Here is a 20,650-nt window from a genome sequence, read left to right as displayed (position 1 = left end):
TAGTAGGTTAAGTAATATTAAGTAAGTAATTAATTTTGTGGGTTCCACTTGTGCCTCCACAGGCTGTGTGGTCACTACAACCCCGAACTGCTGCTCTGTTTCTAGGAATGATTCATTATTCTCGGACAGGACATCCACACTACCATGACAATGCTTTCAGCCATTTTTCCTTTAAATATCTAGCTCCTTGTTACAAATCCATCTCAGGATGAGCTTCGCAACCATTTCATTTAATTCAATTTCCAATTTGTTTAATTCTGTTCATATCAGCTTTCATATTTAGAAACTTAGCATCCATTCCGTTTTCGCCTTGACTAATGTGAGCCCCCAATAATATCTCCCATTTGTCCAACATGGCCTGGAGTTTCCTTGCTATGTCTCCATGCACCATGCCTCCTGATCCGAGAGTGATCGGGGAGGGGAAGTGGGGCCCAAATCCCTCTACTGACAACCAAATGTCACATTTTTGCCCCTTGTAATAACTGGGAATTACCACAGACGGGTGTGGAACCACAAGCGCCGAAGAAGTCACTTTGTGAATGGGCGGCTTATGACCGAATTTAAAACAGGATCATCCCTCGGGTTGATGGATGCTCCACATTTTGGCTCCACACCCATGCCTATCATAGGGCTGGAGCCCTGATGCCAGATGAGAAAGCAGCCAATCACAGGCAACCTTACTGCAGCCTCCTCAGACAGGTCCACGGGGCTTCATGAATGCCACCATCACACCCTGCACCCATCCAATCTTAAACTTCAGCAAAGTTGACGGCGCGCCATTGGAAATCCCTACACTTATGACCTAAAGCAGAGTTGAAAGATGTCAAAATGTTCCACCAGGAATGACCCAATATCAAAATATGAACCAATATCAGAATCAATTTTCGTCTGAATCCATCCACAACTTTTTGAAACATCCTGCTCACCAATAGCGAGACAAAAACAAACAACCAGACAAATGGGTAAAAACACAACCTCGAGGTGGAGGTAATTAGGCTCTCTTTGGATAGCAATAGCAAACCTATCAGTGCATTTCAGGAAAAGATCGACATCACTCTTCCCTGGACAGCAGATTCCCATTGCTCCATCTGCGTGTCGTGAGTGATGTTGAGAAGCTGGTTCTATGGTTGGTAGAGACCCTGTGCTAGCATCAAATGCCAAGGTTGAGTGTCCTACTTCTGGAGAGATTCTCATTTATAATTTTTTCGAAGGAAACAAAACATTGTGTTTCAAATACAGCAACAGCAATAACACATCCACCAACCCCAGTGTGCATTACATGTAGATAGTTCCAAATGAGGAAGAGAATGAGAGAAACCACAGTGGTTGGTTGCAGTGCAGCAACAAAGACTATCAAATTGTCACTTTAATGTTTCATCAGTTAAATAAGTACCTATTCACCATATACAGTTACGTGAAAAAGTAAGTACACCCCAGGTAAAGTTTTGCCTTTTTCAACATATTTCAACATACATCTATTTGATCTTCATTTCAACAATATTGAAAGATAAAGGTGATATATTATAACAAATATCATGAACATTTGCATTTTGAAGTCCATTGTATAATTTAAATAAACATAAATGCAAATTTCGCATGTGGAAAAAGTAAGTACACCCTTGGCTCTAATAGGTGGTATTGCCCCCTTTGGCAGAAACGACCTCAAGTAGGCGTTTCTTATAACTGTCTACCAGTCTCTGACATCGACTGGGAGAATTTTTTGCCCACTCCTCCATGCAGAATTATTTCAGCTGTGCGATGTTTGAGGGGTTTCTTGCATGCACAGCTCGTTTCAAATCCCCCCACATCATCTCAATGGGATTTAGATCCGGGCTTTGACTTGGCCAATCCAGAACCCTCCATTTCTTTCTTTTCAGCCATTCCTTGGTGGATTTACTGGTATGTTTCGGGTCATTGTCATGTTGCAAGGTCTACCTTCGGTTGAGCTTCAACTTTCCGACAGATGGCCTTACATTATCCTCAAGCACCCTCTGGTACAATGAAGAATTCATAGTGGATTCTATGATGGTGAGCTGCCCATGCCCTGATGCAGCAAAGCTGCCCCAAACCATAATATTTCCACCACCATGCTTTACAGTTGGTATCAGGTTCTTGTGGTCAAATGCTGTCTTTGGTTTTCGCCAAACATGTCTTCTGGTACTGTGGCCAAATAGCTCTACCTTTGACTCATCTGTCCAGAGCACATTGTTCGAGAAGTGCTGGTCTTTGCCGAGGTGTTCATTGCCAAACTTTAGTCTTGCCCTGGTGTTCTTTCTGGACAGCAAAGGTTTCCTCCTGGCACACCTCCCATGTAGATCAAATTTGTGCAGCCTCTTTCCAATGGTAGACTCGTGCACTTTGACATCAACAGTAGCAAGAGCTACCTGTAGGTCCCGTGATGACATTCTGGGGTTCTTAGAGACTTATTTCAGCATCTTGCGGTCTGCTCTCGGGGTGAACTTTCTGTGACGGCCTGGCCTGAACAAGTTGGCAGTTGTTTGGAATCTCTCCAATTGTAGATGATCTTCCGGACAGTCGAATGATTGATTTCAAATTGTTTGGAGATCTTTTTAAATCCCTTCCCAGACTCGTAGGCATCTATAACCTCCTTTCTGAAGGCCTCAGAGAGCTCTTTTGATCAAGGCATGGTGACGCCGCACACTTCAACAACAAAGAGCAAACCAAATTAAATGTCTGAGGTTTAAATAAGACAGGTTACTCCAAGATCCTCTCGAACGATGTTCTAATCATTTGCACCTGAGCTGGTGCATCTGATTCTAATTTTAGGTATTTGAAGTAGTGATAAATGTAGGGGTGTACTTACTTTTTCCACATGCGAAATTTGCATTTATGTTTATTTAAATTATACAATGGACTACAAAATGTAAATGTTTCATGATATTTGTTATATTATATCACCTTTATCTATCAATATTGTTGAAATGAAGATCAAATAGCTGTATGTTGAAATATGTTGAAAAAGTCAAAACTTTACATGGGGTGTACTTACTTTTTCACGTGACTGTATACAATTTCTCACATGTGCTGTAAAGCCTGGGTGTTGCCTTAGCAGTTAAGGTGGCTGGCTTCAGATCATAGGATTCCTAGTTTGAGCCCCTGTCGTTAAAATAACACCACGTGGGTTGACTCAGCCTGTCATCCTTCTGAGGTTCGCAAAATGAGTACCAGCTTACTGGGAAGAATGAGCCATTCGATTATTCTGTGTCAGAGTGGCAAACGCCAAACTATCCAGCATTGTGCGGCCTAGCCAGGAAAAAACTGCCTTGGCAGCCCTATGTGTCTGAAGACGTGAAAGCAGTTTTTTCTTCCTCTTCTTTATATGCTGTAAATGTACCACAAAAAGACCAGTAAAATTTTTGATCCAAACCTTTTGTGAATAATTTGAGTTATATCAAGATTAGAGACTGGCCAATAAGCAAGAATGGCAGTAAATTTTGTTTTTAACTGAATGGCCAACTTTTTCCCATTAATTGCACATGCATAATAGGTATCAAATGAACCATCACTGACATTTGAAGCACTTAGTATTAAGTTTGCTGAAGACTAAAGTCGATCATACTCCCATCTGTTGAAAACAGGCAAGCTAATTACATTCCATTTCTAAGGGACGGGAGTGGCTAATATAATCGGTTTATGTGTCAGTGGGTGTGCCAGTTTGTGCTTGCATGCACATCGAGTTTAATTTCGATTATTAGTCCCCTATCCGGAGGGGACTACAGGTTTTCTCTCAATCTGACCATCCGTCCAACAATCTGTCCATCTCTCTGTCCCACCTGTGGTTTTCTGCACTTTTTTCCATACCCTTTAACATATTCAACTGAAACTTGGTCCATGGCTTTATTATGATAAGTTACAGAACAAGTTTGAGTTTTGGGACATTTTGCTAATTTTTCACAGAGTTGTGTCCTTTTTACTTCGAACAACCTGCTTGGCTTGGTCCACCCTCAGGAGAGCCAGGAAACAACATCTCTCCTCTCTCAGGACTGAACTCTCAAACCTGTCTCCTTCTTCCAAAGCCTGGTGGCATCTGGTCAAATCTGTTTCTGGTATTTGTTCCCCCTCCATCCCCTCCCTTACCTCAAACGGCTACACAGCTGACTCTGCTCGTGAAAAAGCAGAATGCCTCAACTCTGTGTTTGCCTCAAAATCTTGTGTCCCAAACCCATCCCTCTCTGTACCCAACATACCAAGTCGTACCCAGCTGCTCCTGGACTTTGTGTCATTTTCTCCTGACAAGGTGGAGAAGTTTCTGTCATCCCTCGACTCTGATTCTGCAACTGGACCTAACGGCATCAGCCCACGGGTCCTAAAATCCTGCTCTGCCGCTCTTTCACTCCCTCTCTCTGTTCTCTTCACCCTCTCTTTTGCTCAAGGTCATCTGCCATCAGCTGGAAAATCAGCCAACATCACCGCTTTACACAAAAAGGTGCTAAAACAGATCCTTGCAACTACAGACCAATCAGTCTTCTCCAAATTATCAGCAAAGTCATGGAATCCATCATTGCTTCGGATATCAAATCTTCCCTCTTCTCCAATGGCTTGATCTCTGACCATCAATTTGGTTTCAGACCAGGTCACTCTACTCTGGACATGCTACTTCTTCTGCTGTCTCAACAATGTATGGAGGTCCTCAATGCCAAACAGGAAATTAGAGCTGTCTCCCTTGACATATGACGTGCCTTCGATACTGTCTGGCACCCCGATCTGCTCACCAAACTCTCCTCCTATAGTATCCATGGAAATCTCCATGCATGGCTTGCAGACTTCCTCTCTAGTCTTAGTCAACATGTGGCCCTAAATGGGTTTCTCTCATCTCCCCTTCCTGTTCAGGCTGGAGTTCCCCAAGGCAGTGTTCTGGGCCCTGTGCTTTTTCTGGTCTTCATCAATGATCTCTCTGACTCTCTTGAAAATCCTCTCTATCTCTTTGCTGATGACTCCACTGTCTGCCGCTCCATTCCGAATCCCTCAAATCGGCAGTCTGCAGCCTCCTCACTCTCTGCAGACCTGGACAAAATCACAGACTGTTCAAAAAAGTGGAACATGTCTTTCAATCCTGACAAATCTCACACTCTCACTATGTCTCTCCAAAAAGACCGACTGGACAACCCTCCCATCTACTTTCTGAACAATCCTCTCCAAGAAGTTCTGTCACTCAAGCTTTTGGGTCTCACTATCTGCCATGATCTTTCCTGGGAAAACCACATTTCCAATCTGGCCTCCAAAGCCAGTCGCCGACTGGGCATCCTCCGTTGTGCGAAGTCCTTCCTTGGCACACCTGAGCTCCTCACCACATTCAAGGCTTTCATCTGCAGCTCAAAGGAATACTGTTCTCCCCTCTGGGCCGGTGCTCCTGCTGCACACCTTGCTCGGCTTCACTCTGTTGAAACCAAAGCTTTCAGAATCATTGGAATCTCCTGCGATGAAAATAACTCCGAGCGCTTTTCACTCACTCACGCAGGCAGGTTGGTGGTCTTTCTGTCTTCTATCGACTCCTCTCTGGCCTAGACCCCCAGCCCTGTCTGTGCTCTGTCCCTCAAATATTCCTGCAGGTCGCACAAGATCTGCCAGCAACCCTCTTCTGGTGAAAATGCCAAAATCAAGCCTCTCTGCTCACCTTCACTCTTTCATTCCTCTTTTCTCCCGCCTCTAGAACAATCTCCCTCACACTCTTCAATCCCACTCCTCCCTCCATGTCTTTAAAACAGCTGTTCACCACCATCTCTTATCTTCCCCCATCCAAAACTTTGATCTTTTCTACCCCCGCTAATTTCACCCCAGATCGACTTTTTTGAAATTCCAACTTCTTTCCTGGAAGTCCTTGCAGTGTCCATATGTTTTATACCTCTCCCACCTCCCCCCGAGCCCTCTCCCTCCCACAAATCTCTCGATGTCCCTGTTCTCAAATGTTGTGTTTGTTCCTTCCCCCTCTCTCCCTGTCTTGTCTGCCACTCCCCTTATTTTTTGTTTTATGTGTCGGTTTGACTTTTTGTGTGATAAATGTTAGCTCTTTCACGAGCATCCATCTTGTATACAACAACAAAAAAAAAAGAAGAAAAAAAAAAGAACATTCATTGGGACCGGTAGGGGACAAGTACTCCAAAGCAATTCTCCCTCTTGTTCTGTTTGAGCCATGTTGAAGCAGATTCAATTGACATGTTTAGACATTGAATTATCTTCCATAATACCTGTTTGGACGCAGACGAACATAAATGCTTTTTAGATTATTAAATGCATAAAGTCTTGTGTCATTTATTAGTCCCCTCCCGGTGTACACCTGAGGGGACTATAGGTTTGCACTCCGTCAGTCTGTCAGTCTGTCCGCCTGTCAGTCTGTCAGTCCATCACGCAAAGATCAGTTTTCCAGACTTTTTTTCTAAACTCTTAATGCTAATGATTTCAAACTTGGTACATGGTTTCGTCCTGATAAGTTACAGATCAAGTTCGAACTTCATGACGTTTCGATCATTTTTGACAAAGTTATGGCACTTTGAACTTTGGTAATTTCCCCAACAGTTTTCTGGACGACAGACTGCCGGTAGGGGACATGTATTGCAGCGCAATACTCAGAATGCTTGTTTTTTTTTTTTTGTTTTTTTTTGTATACAAGATCGAGGCTCGTGAAAGAGCTAACATTAATCGCACAAAAAGTCAAACCGACACATAAAACACAAAATAAGGGGAGCGGTAGACAAGATGGGGAGAGGGGGAAGGAACAAACACAACATTTGAGAACAGGGACATCGAGAGATCTGTGGGAGGGAGAGGGCTTGGGGGGAGGTGGGAGAGGTATAAAACATATGGACACTGCAAGGACTTCCAGGAAATAAGTCGGAATTTCAAAAAAGTGGATCTGGGGTGAATTAGCGGGGGTAGAAAAGATCTAGGTTTTGGATGGGGGAAGATAAGAGATGGTGGTGAACAGCTGTTTCAAAGACCTGGAGGGGGGTGGGATTGAAGGGAGTGGGGGAGTTTGTTCCAGAGGCGGGAGAAAAAGGGAATGAAAGAGTGAAGGTGAGCAGAGAGCCTAGATTTTGGCAGTTTAACCATATAGTAAGGGAAACATATGAAAATCTGGTAACTAAATTGTTACTAAAAAATTTCTTCACAAATATGTTTGTAAAGGTGTGTAATAACATGTGTTAAAATGTTGAAGGTCAACTCCCGTGGGAAACCCAGAAAAAAAGTTGTTGAATTCGGGTACCGAAAAATTATTTTCGAGAATTTTTATTTTTTTAAATCGGCCTTTAAGTAACTTATGAGGGGTCAAATAAGGGTTTTTCATGATTCTGAGTTGATTGTTAACATTTATATTTCACCACAGACACTCCTTTGTGGAAAAATAATTTCTAAATATATCTCATTTTCTACTTTGCAGGACATGGAGTCTAGCAATATGGATGAAGACGTTACTCCACCTGTGCTCAATTGCTTCATCTGTGCACGCTCGGATACACCAGCTGAAAGGCTCATACAGGCAACTCCAAAGGGATACTCAACTTTATTGAAACAAGCAGAAACTGTCGAAAATGTTACTGTTGTGGAACGTATGAAGGAGGCTTAAAAGGAAGGAAAACTGAGGTACCACCAGAAGTGTAAAAATGATCTGTACAACAACTTTGTTGCAACCACCAATAAGTCAGCTCAAGCATCAAAGGCAGAGAAAGAGTCATCAAAGTTGAAGAGAAGACGCACTACTTGTGAGTTCAGTTCATCAACTGGCTGCAGTTAGAGAAGATCACAGTCAGTTGACCTCCTGTATAAGTTGACCTCCTGCAACCAATCAGCCCAGCTCTACAAAAATAATCCAGCACAAGCTAGAAAGAAATACAGAGTGCCAGATAATTTGACTGCAGATACACTGAAGGCAAGCTTGCTGAAGACAGCACGGAGTCGCGGGGATGACTGGGGCACTGAAGTCACTGGACGCCTGGAAGGGATCAACGACTTGGTAGCAGAAGAAACACTGTACCATTTGCGATGCAAACTTATGTTTGCGAGAGGTGACAGTTTGTCCAAGACTGATGAGGAAGGAAGAGAGGACAGAGGAGTATTGATGAGGAGCGAGAGGCAGTTTTTATTGAATTCTGCGAATGGTTAGACTCAGAATTAGAGCATGGGGTAATGAACATGGACCAAGTCCATGAAAAGCTGCAGGAGTTTGATCAGTCACCAGAGAAGAGCCTTTCTTATTCAAAGCATTGGCTAAAGATAAAACTTCTAGAGAAATACGAAGACACCTTGTATTTCACAACACAGGAAAGAAGGGCAGATGTACTCTGTCTCAAAGATGGCACCGACAATATTCTGCGAGTGCATCATGCTAATCTTGACCATGGAGATGAGAAGACTCAGATCATAAAGACGGCACTCAAGTTCATATCCAATGATATTGCCTTGATTGATTTAGGTCCAAAGTCATACCCCACCACACACAGTATGACTGACATCGATAGTCAGCTGACACTTGTTCCTGCAAGCCTTCAGATGTTCTTGAGACCGATTGTCAAGACAGACGAAAGAGTTGCCGTTTGGGGGCAGAATTTTATTAAGGCCTGTCGACCTCGGTCTGGAGTATTGCCACACCAAATGGGGCTTGCCATACAACTTGATCATAGATTTGGGTCAAAATGGATGCTCAACAAGTTCCACCGGCTGGGATACACTGAGTCTTACACGGAGACACAAAACTACAAATACTGCTTCCTTAATAGTAGGAGTGGAGATGATGTTCCAGATACTTCTGGCACTCTTGACACCATTGTGGAGGAAACCGATGAACAGATCAATGATGAGGTTGCGGTTGATGCTGCGCTTGAGGATCAATCAGTGATGACAGCCAAAGTGCCAGCCAGTGAAAGTGAATTGTCAAGTAATGATCAGGTGGTCTTTATGGAGGTTGGCGAAACAAACAATGCAGTCACTCAGTTTGTTGGAGACAATATAGATTTAAACATTGTCTCTATTCACGGAAACACTCCCTTTCACTCAATGGGTTGGATCGAAGTCAACTCTCCGGCACCACCTTTGCCAGATCCACAGACAACAGCAGCTTTCCCCCGGGTGAAGTTGAAGGCACTCGACAAAGCTAAGATCCTGAGAGGAACTGAAGTAAAGATTATTCCATTTACGAACAGGAAACAGATAGGAACGAACGCGATCATGTTTCTCCCCCTCGCTGAGCTTTCCTCCTCCCTGGCTCATGATCAGCCACTCCTCACTCCAGGTGACACACTCTGGGCAGCGGCAGGAGTGATCAAACCAGAGACTCTACCTCCAACAGAGGGTGCAGCTGCACAACATTCACTCCGTGCCTACCTGCAGACCCGGGACTGGATCCTTCTACAGAGCATGTCTCTGAACCCCAGTGACTATGGATGGACAATAGGTGTGCATGGGTATGAGCCAGTTCCAACACTGGACCCCACGGCTCCTGAGGAGCTATTGCAGTTCACGAGCTGTAATTGTCATGGAGATTGCAGCAACCGGCGATGCAGCTGCAATAGTCTAGTAGGAAGACTAGGTCCCCCTGCACCCCCCGGAGATATACTTCTAATCAGTGTTTCTAGATTGGAAAAAATGTGTAGAAAATGACTAGCTATGGCCCCAAGCTGAAAAAATGTCCCACATACCATTTTTATGCAAATTACTGCTGCAAATTTTATGCAAAATTATGCAAATTTTATGCAAATTTTTGATGAGGAGTAGAGTTGAGGGGTCTTTGAGGGCTTCATCGAGGTGCTCTCGGTTGCAAGACTGGGTCATTCTGAGAAGCACAGCAGGGTCAGAGATCATGATGTTCTCCTCCTCAGTGAATCTCTCCATCAACAGCCTCTCCATTGCCTCACACACTGTTTTGAGGCAAAAGAGGGACTTTGCGTAGGCCTTTCCACTGAGAACACCTTTGAGAGATCCACTTGTTACTAGTTGTGCCTCAAAGAGAATCTCTGCATATCCAGAACCACGCATCTTGTGTCCAGTGAGCATCCCGATGTAGTTCATGGATGTGTGGAAGGGTCCAATCGTTACTACATGACTAGCAAATTCATTTGGCCAGCGCCAGATGATGGGAAGGGCTTTCATGCAGACACCCAGATCAAATGTATTCAGGACCCATCTCTGACCCACCTCAGCAGTTGCTGCCTCGGAACGCTTCAGTAGCTCACGAACAACTGCGTTGTCTGTGATCGGTTGGTGGATAGGCGTGCAGTAGTCGACTGTTGATTTGCTGGGTGGGGGAGAACCAGTTGCAGAGGTGAAACCCCCTAGCCCAGGCACAGGCTGCAGGCCATTGCCATGCCATGCAGGCACCAGGCACAGACCGATCACAGACAACGCAGTTGTTCGTGAGCTACTGAAGCGTTCCGAGGCAGCAACTGCTGAGGTGGGTCAGAGATGGGTCCTGAATACATTTGATCTGGGTGTCTGCATGAAAGCCCTTCCCATCATCTGGCGCTGGCCAAATGAATTTGCTAGTCATGTAGTAACGATTGGACCCTTCCACACATCCATGAACTACATCGGGATGCTCACTGGACACAAGATGCGTGGTTCTGGATATGCAGAGATTCTCTTTGAGGCACAACTAGTAACAAGTGGATCTCTCAAAGGTGTTCTCAGTGGAAAGGCCTACGCAAAGTCCCTCTTTTGCCTCAAAACAGTGTGTGAGGCAATGGAGAGGCTGTTGATGGAGAGATTCACTGAGGAGGAGAACATCATGATCTCTGACCCTGCTGTGCTTCTCAGAATGACCCAGTCTTGCAACCGAGAGCACCTCGATGAAGCCCTCAAAGACCCCTCAACTCTACTCCTCATCAAAAATTTGCATAAAATTTGCATAATTTTGCATAAAATTTGCAGCAGTAATTTGCATAAAAATGGTATGTGGGACATTTTTTCAGCTTGGGGCCATAGCTAGTCATTTTCTACACATTTTTTCCAATCTAGAAACACTGATTAGAAGTATATCTCCGGGGGGTGCAGGGGGACCTAGTCTTCCTACTAGACTACAAGAATAATGGGGTCACGTGCATCTCGGCCTGTGGAGTCTGTAATGGCATTACATGCAGAAACTGCAGTCATGATGTTGTTGTCTGAAGAAGACATAGACAATGACTGTTGAAACTTCTGACATTGTGAATGAGAAATAACTCTTGAGTATTATATATGTATGTGAAATAAAAGCTACTTTGTGTGTAAATGTAAAAGTGAAAATATAAATGTTAACAATCAACTCAGAATCATGAAAAACCCTTATTTGACCCCTCATAAGTTACTTAAGGGCCGATTAAAAAAAAAAAAAAAAATTTCTCGAAAATAATTTTTCGGTACCCGAATTCAACAGCTTTTTTTCTGGGTTTCCCACGGGAGTTGAACTTCAACATTTTAACACATGTTATTACACACCTTTACAAACATATTGGTGAAGAAATTTTTTGGTAACAATTTAGTTAACAGATTTGTGAAATATCTCATAAAATGCCCTTACTAATAAGAGGGTTGCTGGCAGATCTTGTGCGACCTGTAGGAATATGTGGGGGGCAGAGCACAGAGAGAGCTGGGGGAGCAAGGTCGGAGAGGAGTCGGTAGAAGACAGAAAGACCACCAACTTCCTGTGGTGAGTGAGTGAAAGGCCCTCGGAGTTAGCTTCATCGCGGGAGATTCCAATTATTCTGAAAGCTTTGGTTTCAACAGCGTGAAGCCGGGCTAGGTGTGAGGCAGGAGCACCAGCCCAGAGGGGGGAACAGTATTCCATTGAGATGCCGATGAAAGCCTTGTATGTGGTGAGGAGCTCTAGGTGTGCCAAGGAAGGACTTTGCATGACGGAGGATGCCCAGTCGGCGACTGGCTTTTGAGGCCAGCTTGGAAATGTGGTTTTCCCAGGAAAGATCATGGCAGATTGTGAGACACAAAAGCTTGAGCGACAGAACATCTTGGAGAGGATTGTTGAGAAAGTAGATGGGGGGGTTTCCAGTCGGTCTTTTCGGAGAGACATAGTAAGAGTGTGAGATTTGTCAGGATTGAAAGACATGTTCCACTTGTTTGACCAGTCTGTGATTTTGTCCACGTCTGCAGAGAGTGAGTAGGCTGCAGACTGCTGATCTGAGGGATGAGGATAGGAACGGCAGAGTGTGGAGTCATCAGCAAAGACGTAGAGAGGATTTTCCAGAGAGTCGGAGAGATCATTTATGAAGACCAGAAAAAGCACAGGGCCCAGAACACTGCCTTGGGGAACTCCAGCCTGAACAGGAAGGGGAGATGAGAGAAATCCATTCAGGGCGACACGTTGACTACGACAAGAGAGCAAGTCCGCAAGCCATGCATGGAGATTTCCATGGATACCATAGGACAGTTTTGTGAGCAGAGCTGGTTGCCAGACCGTATCGAAGGCACGTGATATGTCAAGTGAGATAGCTCTGATTTGCTGTTTGGCATTGAGGACCTCCATCCATTGTTGAGACAGCAGAAGCAGCATGTCCAGAGTAGAATGACCTGGTCTGAATCCAAATTGATGATCGGAGATCAAGCCATTGGAGAAGAGGAAGGATTTGATATCCGAAGCAATGATGTATTCCATGACTTTGCTGATAATTGGGAGCAGGCTGATTGCTCTGTCGTTGCAAGGATCTGTTTTTGCAAATTTTTTGTGTAAAACGGTAATGTTTGCTGATTTCCAAAATCTATTTTATTAACTTGTTAAGTTTTTTTTTTAACGATTTCCAAAACTTATTAAAATAAAGCCATCTACCAAGTTTCAGATCAATATGATAGAGGGTAAGGGGAAAAAACTGGTCGTTGGGTTGAAAACATTATTTATTGTCGGGTTAGCAGCAAATAAACCAACACCTCTCGCTGGCTTTGCTGGTGGGGAGGGTTACTGTGACACCCTGCCTGGACCAAAAACTACACCTGGCAAAAGGCGGATGAGATGAGCATAGGGAGCCAACGGCCATCCAGTAAGGAGATAGTGTCTCCTGTAAAAACACCCCATCCGGTTTGGACCGGTTCATGTCATACTAAATACTTTAAAAATGGTACATGCTGCTTCCTTGCTTGAAAAGGATAGAGCACAGACAATCCCCATCGGTTGGCATCCATGGGCAGGAGGAAATTCCTCTAAAGGAAATGGTCCACTGAGTAAGGTGAGAAAAGCGGCGCCATTGTTATGACGTCACTGGTACCCAGAGTATCCCGGAAAGTGACGGAAGTTCAGCGGCTGTGTTAAGTGTCTGGTTTGTCAGTGTGTGTGTGTGTGTGTGTGTGTGTGTGTGTGTGTGTGTGTGTGTGTGTGTGTGTGTGTGTGTGTGTGTGTGTGTGCTCTACTACGAGCCTTAGCCCATGTTGCAATAATATTAAAAAGTGCAATATTTTAATATTTTAACAATATTAAAAAGTGCTAAACACCCATATATAATTTGTGATATTTTCCTAGTCCGAAAAGGGCATAACTATGTGGAAAATTGGTGTACACCACCCTGTAAAAATACACCACCCTGTAAAAAAAGATTCTGATTATATTCTTATTGTAAATGTTTTTGAAGCATTTGCCAATGTCAACTGCTTTCACAGATCCGGTGTTGTTACATAATGTCAAAACACCAGAAGAACAAAATAATCTAACAGAACAACATGGAGGAGCTCGAGTTGGAATAATCGAAGAATATGATACTGAATCCAATGCACACGATGAAGCAGATCATCGACATGATACTTCAGACAATACACGTGATAGGGTAGTTGCCTCAGAAGACATGGGTGATGGAGCCAATAATGAAGGTGATCAAAGCAAGATTCAGGGCTCTCTGTCTCCAGATATGAATGTGTGTGATGAAGAAGAGAAAAACTTGGTTGTGCTGGACCCTGATCATGTGAGTTCACCATTTTACCACTATAACATTGTTTGAGCTGTCTTTCTTTTCACTGCTCCAGAAACCTTTTCTCTTACCTGACAAGTAAATTGAAAGTCCAAATAACCTGCAAGTCTTAATTTCATGCTTTTTAAATTAATTTAGCTATCCCTTTAAAATGTCATATTTTTATAGTTGCTTTTTCTTACTTTTTAGTTTTCTTACCTCTTCCTTCTTTATAATATGTTTTGAGATTGTGCTTCTAAATGAAGCCCTCGGTGAATACTTTGAGTTTTTGTAGCTCCCATTCGTTCCAAATTTGTAGCCCCCACCTTTGAGTGGCCTTATGGTGAACTCCCCATAAATAAATAAAAAGAGCACAATGTGACATTTAGAATGAAGAACTAATCTTGCTCATGAAGGTTACTTTTGATCTTTTTTGGAAAACAGGTTGAACAATGGATGAAACCAACAGGAAGTATATTGAGGTATGCTAACCACTAGTGAGGTTCACCGTGTTTTTTCGTTCAAAATCATGGTAGATTAGCAAACCTATACATTTTTGGAAACGTTATTACATGGAAAATCTGAAAATCAATGTTTACATTTGCCAATTCTGACCAATTCGATTCGACCAATTCGACCATTCGACCATTCGACCAATCGCTTCGATCGACCATTCGACCATTCGACCAATTCGATTTGCCAATCAATTTGACCGACCTTTGCATGTGTGGAACGGACTGTGAAAACGATGCGGACTATATTGTCGGATACGACACACAGGACAGTGATGACGAACTCTAAATGGCATATTCTGTAATCGTGTATGTTTGATGCCATTGACTGCCTGTGTATATTTTGTCATTGACTGCCTGTGTAGATGTGAAGTTATACTGACTGCATGTGTATATATGATTTTGCTGACTGCCTGTGTATGTTTGGTGATATGAATTATTGTGACACATTTTGATGTTATTAACTGCCTGTACAAAATGATAACATGTATTTGATTATGCAACTTATCGCGAATATAAAGACAGTATTTTGCAATTCAAAACCTTTGATTCGTGTCTTACCATTCCCCATAGAACTAATTTGATACTTTCATTGGATTCCTTGTCCCTGAAAATATAGGTTGAGTATATTTTAAAAAGTTTTTAGGGTAATTAGAGGCAGAAATAGAACAAAATATGTATTTTACAGTGGCAAGTTTGAAAATCCAAAATGGCCGCCATACAGGTATCTCTCCAAATGTAAACATTGATTTTTAGTTTCCTTATGCTATAACCTTTCCAAAAATGTATAGGTTTGCTAATCTACCATGATTTTGAACGAAATATAATTTATTGACATGGTGAACCTGACTACACCCTGGGAAACAATCAGAAGCTGCCATTTTGGGCGTTAACCCTTCATTGAAGCAAAATAGAGTTCCCCTTCATCATATGTGTAAATATATATATATCCTCTTAGCTTTATGAGGCAGCATGGCACAGGTCGAGTCCCATAACAGCAAATGCTGCACGACCTGTTAGCAACAATAGGTGTCGTCTCTCACATTAACGCATTGTCTCTGCCATACTGGGCACAATATAGGAGCTGAGGTTGCACTCGGGGAGGATAAATTAAAAAAGGAGCAACTCTGACCCAAAATGTGACATAATTTATGAGCACGTGAATTTATGTGGATCGATAGACGTGGACCAAAATCAAAACCACATTCTTTGGATGAATTTAGGCTACGATCACAAATGCAATTCGTGAAATTACTCAGCAGTAACTGGAGAATGTTTTCAACAAGTTGTAAAATTGGATTTAACGATGTACTACGTTACAAAAGATGGCGGTTGTGTAGAAGCCTAAATGTTGAACTATGTTGAGTAAAAACTTTATGAATTATGCTTTCATCCATCATTTATAGTTTGTTTCTACCATGTGTACATCAAAATTTTGCACAAGTTGCACAAGGACTTTATGGACACTGTGTGCATATCTCGGGTGATTCATTGAAGTGTGTCCCTCGGATGGACGTTAAACTGGGTGGCCCATCTGCCGGCATAGTTTTTGGACGTTGAAGGCTCCATGGTGTCCTTTGTGAAGAGAAGCGAGCTATCACCGGCACCATGGCCAAATTCAAAATTCCTGCCCTTACTACTGCTGGAAAGGCAATGGCAAACCACCGAGTACAACTAAAGTTATTTTATGTTTCAAAATGTTTTTGTCTTCTTTTGCTATCAAAGTAGTTTGCCAAGAAATTCTGCCCTAGCTGGAGCAGCAAGATTTAAATGTCTGACGCCCTGAGGCGCATTCTCATTCTTGGGGTTTTAACTATGCCTGCACTGACCTTTTATGGCTTAACTTGAATAATGAGAGGCTGTGAAGTACTGTTGGAATTTTTATTTTTATTTAATTAAATCCACCTTTATGCCATCCTTTGGAATCCATGTATTTGATAGTTGGGCGGAGTTTAATTGCATGGAACCACCTTTAGAGGCCATTTTCCCCCACAGGGCAGTGGTTGGCCTTTTTCGGGCATCGTGGTCCCCTTTTTGAAGCAATGTTTTATGGCCGGATGCCCTTCCTACCGCCAACCCTGTTGGTCGCCTCTTGCTACCCACAGGGAATTACCAGTGAACTGGTACTCAATTTGCCGACCTCGGAAAGATGACAGGCTGAGTCAACCCCCCTGGCGTTAATTCAGCGATCGACCAGGATTCGAACCCAGGATCCTAGGATGCCAAGCCAGCACCCTAACCGCTAAGCCAACACCAGGCTAGTTTAATTACATGGAAGGGAGAGTTTAAATTTAAAAGGATGGAGCTTAGTTAAATCACCTGAGACTTTTCTTGAGCATGCAATCAATATTATATGCCTGAAAAATAAACAAGATGATGCTGTATAATATGACACTGCGTCGGAGTGGATCCATACCCGTCCAGGATTGTCTTTTGTGTAAAGCTAAACCGCCCCCAGGTTTTACAAGAGGAACTTGACTGACGAGTTTGCTTTATTGACTTTGGCAATAATGTATTGTCGGTTTAGCTTTTCGGTTTTGATTTATTTATTGTCGGTTGTCGGTTTGTCGGTACCGGTAATTTACAAGAGGAATTTATTGTCGGTTACCAAGGCTTTATTGACTTTATTGATATGTGTACATGTATAAAGTATGGTGAATAATAATTATATTAACTAGAACGGCACTCAGAAGAGAGCATAGTGACCACCTCCACCTGGTAAACGGTTTATGTTTTGTATCTCAGAGTATATGTTATGTCTGCACACTGGCACGTTACGTCAGTGCTGTGAATTAATGTTTGCTTTACGTTTGCTTTACGACGATGATGTTTTATGGCACCCGCCATGTTGGGCTGGAGTTGACCGACGTTGTGTGCTTCATTAAAGGAGTCTGTTCGAAACTCATCTATGCGGTTGTGTCCCTTCTTCAACACAACATTTGGCGACGAGGATGGCTGAATTTTCTCTTCCACCACCTCCTATTTTCCTCGCTCTGCCAGGAGAGCCTCCCGTGCCGTGGACTCGCTGGATTCGGTCCTTTGAAACTTATATTATCGCACTCGGCTTGGAAGGCCATCAGATATTTGGGACGCTGGGCACTGCTTACACATTCACTACGGCCGTGGCCCTCCTGGAAACACACTTCTCAGCCCCACAGGGTGTTCTTCTCCGGCGGTTTCTTTTCAGACAGCGTCAACCACTGCCGGGTGAGTCAGTGCACCAGTACATTGCGAACTTGAGAGACTTAGCTAGCTCTTGTAAATTTGGGGCCCTGCAAGATGACATGATTAGGGACTTGCACATCGAAAAAACGTCAAGTGCAAAAGTGCGCGAGAGACTTTTACTAGAACCGGACGATTTATCCCTCTCAAAAGCTGTGGAAATTGCATTTCAAGTGTTGTCCGCCACTGACTGTGCAGCTCACCTTGCTGCTTTGCAGACTTCCCCTGCACAGGCACACAGCAGGTGGAACAGATGCTGCAGCAGCCTGATACTGATAGCCTCGCTCATACAGACCTCGGCCCATCTGTGCAGCAAATGCAACGGCAGCGTGCACACCTCCGAGAGTGCTGTGGTAATTGTGGCTCTGCTTTCCATGCTATACGAGCACCAGATTGTCCTACACGTGGGCAGATATGCAGGAACTGTCGGTCGCAAACTAAATCATTTTTCTAAAGTGTGTCCCTCTGCCCCTGCTATGACGCCAGCTTCACAAAGGCCTCATCCTCCCCACACAGCACCCGCCATTATACACAATGTGTGCTCCAGACCGGTGGCTTTCAAGACCTGCGCCATTCAGCTAGATGATGTGTGTGTGTGTCCCTGCTATTGGACACAGGGGCTACAGTATCTCTGCTCAACCTGTACACTTATAAACGGTTTTTCGCTCATCAGCCACTACAGCACCCCTCTACTACCCTCTGCAGGTATGGCAGCTCCAAAATCGACATTGTGGGCACCCTCCAGCTACCTGTGCGCTACGGCACCAAGCACCTGACTGCGTTCACATTCCACATTGCCCGGCGGGGTGCCAACCTCCTAGGCCTCGACCTCTTCACAAAGCTATGTTTCTCCCTGATGGATGCCAGTGGGTCAGCTGTTCTGTGGGTCGCCTCCCCATGGCAGCAGGAATGGCTCGCACTGTTAACAGACTGGGTTGCCTCACTGCCTTTACCCACCAGCCCCTGCTGAACTCTACCGTGATCCCAGTCATCCAGCCACTGCGACACGTTCCGCTCGCACTCCGTGACGAAGTGTTTGCTGAACTCAAGCTCCTGTTGGAAGCTGGAATGAATGAACCGGTCAATGCGGCCCCTTGGATCTCCTTGGGTGGTTGCCAGGAAAAAGTCGGGAGGGCTGCGTATCTGTGTGGATATTCGTGCAGTAAACAGGGCTGTCATCCCAGACAAATACTTTTTTCCCACATCTGAGGAACTGACCACCCAGTTCTATGGCTCCACCGTTTTTTCTAAGTTGGACCTTCACCAAGGATATCTCCAGGTGCCCCTCCACCCCGATAGCAGGGACCTCACGGCATTTTTCACCCACGCTGGAGTATTCCGCTACACTAGGATGCCTTTTTGACTCAGCTCAGCCCCAAGCTGCCTTCAGAAAGTGATGTCCTCCATCCTCGCATTCCAGGAGTGGCAGTTTACCTAGATTACATTGTGGTGCACGGGCCTGATGCACCCATCCACAACGAGCGCCTGCAACAAGTGTTTGAGGCGCTCGTCAAACACAACCTCACATTGAATGGTGAAAAGTGGAGGTTCGCTTTGCCGGACATTGAGTTTGTGGAATTTCGCCTGTCAGCTAGTGGCGTGTCCCCACTTCAGTCCAACATCGAGGCCATCCACCGCATCCTGGAGCCCACGTCAGCTGCCCATGTTGCTTCTTTCCTTGGCATGACAGCCTTATTACCTGCGGTTCTTGCCCCCAATACTCCACTACGACAGCACAGCTCCTTCAGCTGCTCAGAAAGGACGAGCCCTGGGATTGGATGCTGGCCTGCGCTGAGACTTTCTGCCTCTTGAAGTCTAAGCTTACCACGCCACCTGTCCAGGCTCACTTAAACCTCGCCAGCCCCACCCTCGTCACCTGCGATGTGCCAGCCGCTGCCGTGGGGGCTGTTCTCTCACAGCTGCAGGATTGGGTGGAGAATCCCATCTCCTTTGCCTCCTGGGCCCTGCCCCTTCAGAACAAAGGTATTCTGTGGGTGAACATGAAGCACTGGCATGTGTCTGGGCTTGTGAACGGTGGCATATGTATCTGTATGACCGTTCGTTCACCCTCCGGACCGACCACCAAGCTCTCACAGTCCTGCTGGCTACCTCCGGCATGGGCCACAGACCGCTCTGACTGCACCGGTGGTCCAAACGCCTCCACCAATACAACTTTCAGCTACAGTTCATGCCTGGGCGGGACAATGTGGTGGCAGACATACTCTCCCGCTCCGTTGACACCCCGGCTTCTACCGTCTGCTCTGACAGTGGGGAGCATGACCTCATTCAGCTGCTTCACTCTCCTCTCCAAGCCACGGTGTCCTTCCAAGAGCTCCATTAGGCCTCTGAGGAGAAACCCCATCCTCTTAAGGCTCTGCACATACATCAGGACTGGATGGCCATCCCGTGTGCCAGAGGAGCTGACACCATTTTCCCAGGTCAAAGAGGACCTGTCCTGCTGGAACAACACCTGTGTGGCCCACGGACTTTGCATTGTCATCCCAAGTGCCCTGCGTGTGCGTGTTTTGACAATGGCACATGAGGGTCACTTTGGCATAGTGAAGCTCAAACAGAGGTGTTGGGACCTGGTATGGTGGCCAGGGATCAAACGGGACATTGAAACCATGGTAAAGGACTGTGCCACCTGCCTGGTCAGCGGCAGAACCGGGCCTCCTGCTATGTCTCCCTTGCAGCCACTCGTCTGGCTAACCCAGCCGTGGGAACATATTCAATTAGACATTTGTGGTGAAATCCGTAGTGTGCCTCATCACCAGTGCTTTCTGGTGGTGGCCTATGACCTGCACTCCAAATGGCCGGAAGTGACCCCCATGGGGACAGTCACTACTAGAGCAATAATGGACATCCTGGACATGCTCTTTGGATGCTGGGGGCTACCTCAGGCCATCATCACTGACAATGGGCCTCAATTCACCTCAGTAGAGTTTTCTTCATTCTTGGAGGACCGTGGGGTTCGCCACATCTGCACAGCATTCTACCATCCCCAGGTTAATGGGGGAGTAGAGAGTTTCAATCAAATGCTGAAGA

At 44.8% G+C, this 20,650-nt stretch overlaps 1 protein-coding gene across 1 annotated transcript in view; it reads left to right on the top strand.

Moving 5' to 3' along the window:
- Window positions 1–20,650, top strand: part of CCDC40 (coiled-coil domain 40 molecular ruler complex subunit) — a 107,356-nt gene that overhangs the window by 7,032 nt on the left and 79,674 nt on the right. The window contains exon 5 of the mRNA XM_078784153.1: window positions 13,588–13,886. Coding sequence (XP_078640279.1) covers window positions 13,588–13,886 — 299 coding nt within the window. The remainder of the gene's footprint in view (window positions 1–13,587; window positions 13,887–20,650) is intronic.

The sequence above is a fragment of the Myxine glutinosa genome, chromosome 1, assembly GCF_964187855.1.
Source record: "Myxine glutinosa chromosome 1, kmMyxGlut1.1, whole genome shotgun sequence".
Classification (NCBI taxonomy): Eukaryota; Metazoa; Chordata; class Myxini; order Myxiniformes; family Myxinidae; genus Myxine; species Myxine glutinosa.
This window is presented reverse-complemented; position numbering and strand designations above follow the sequence as displayed.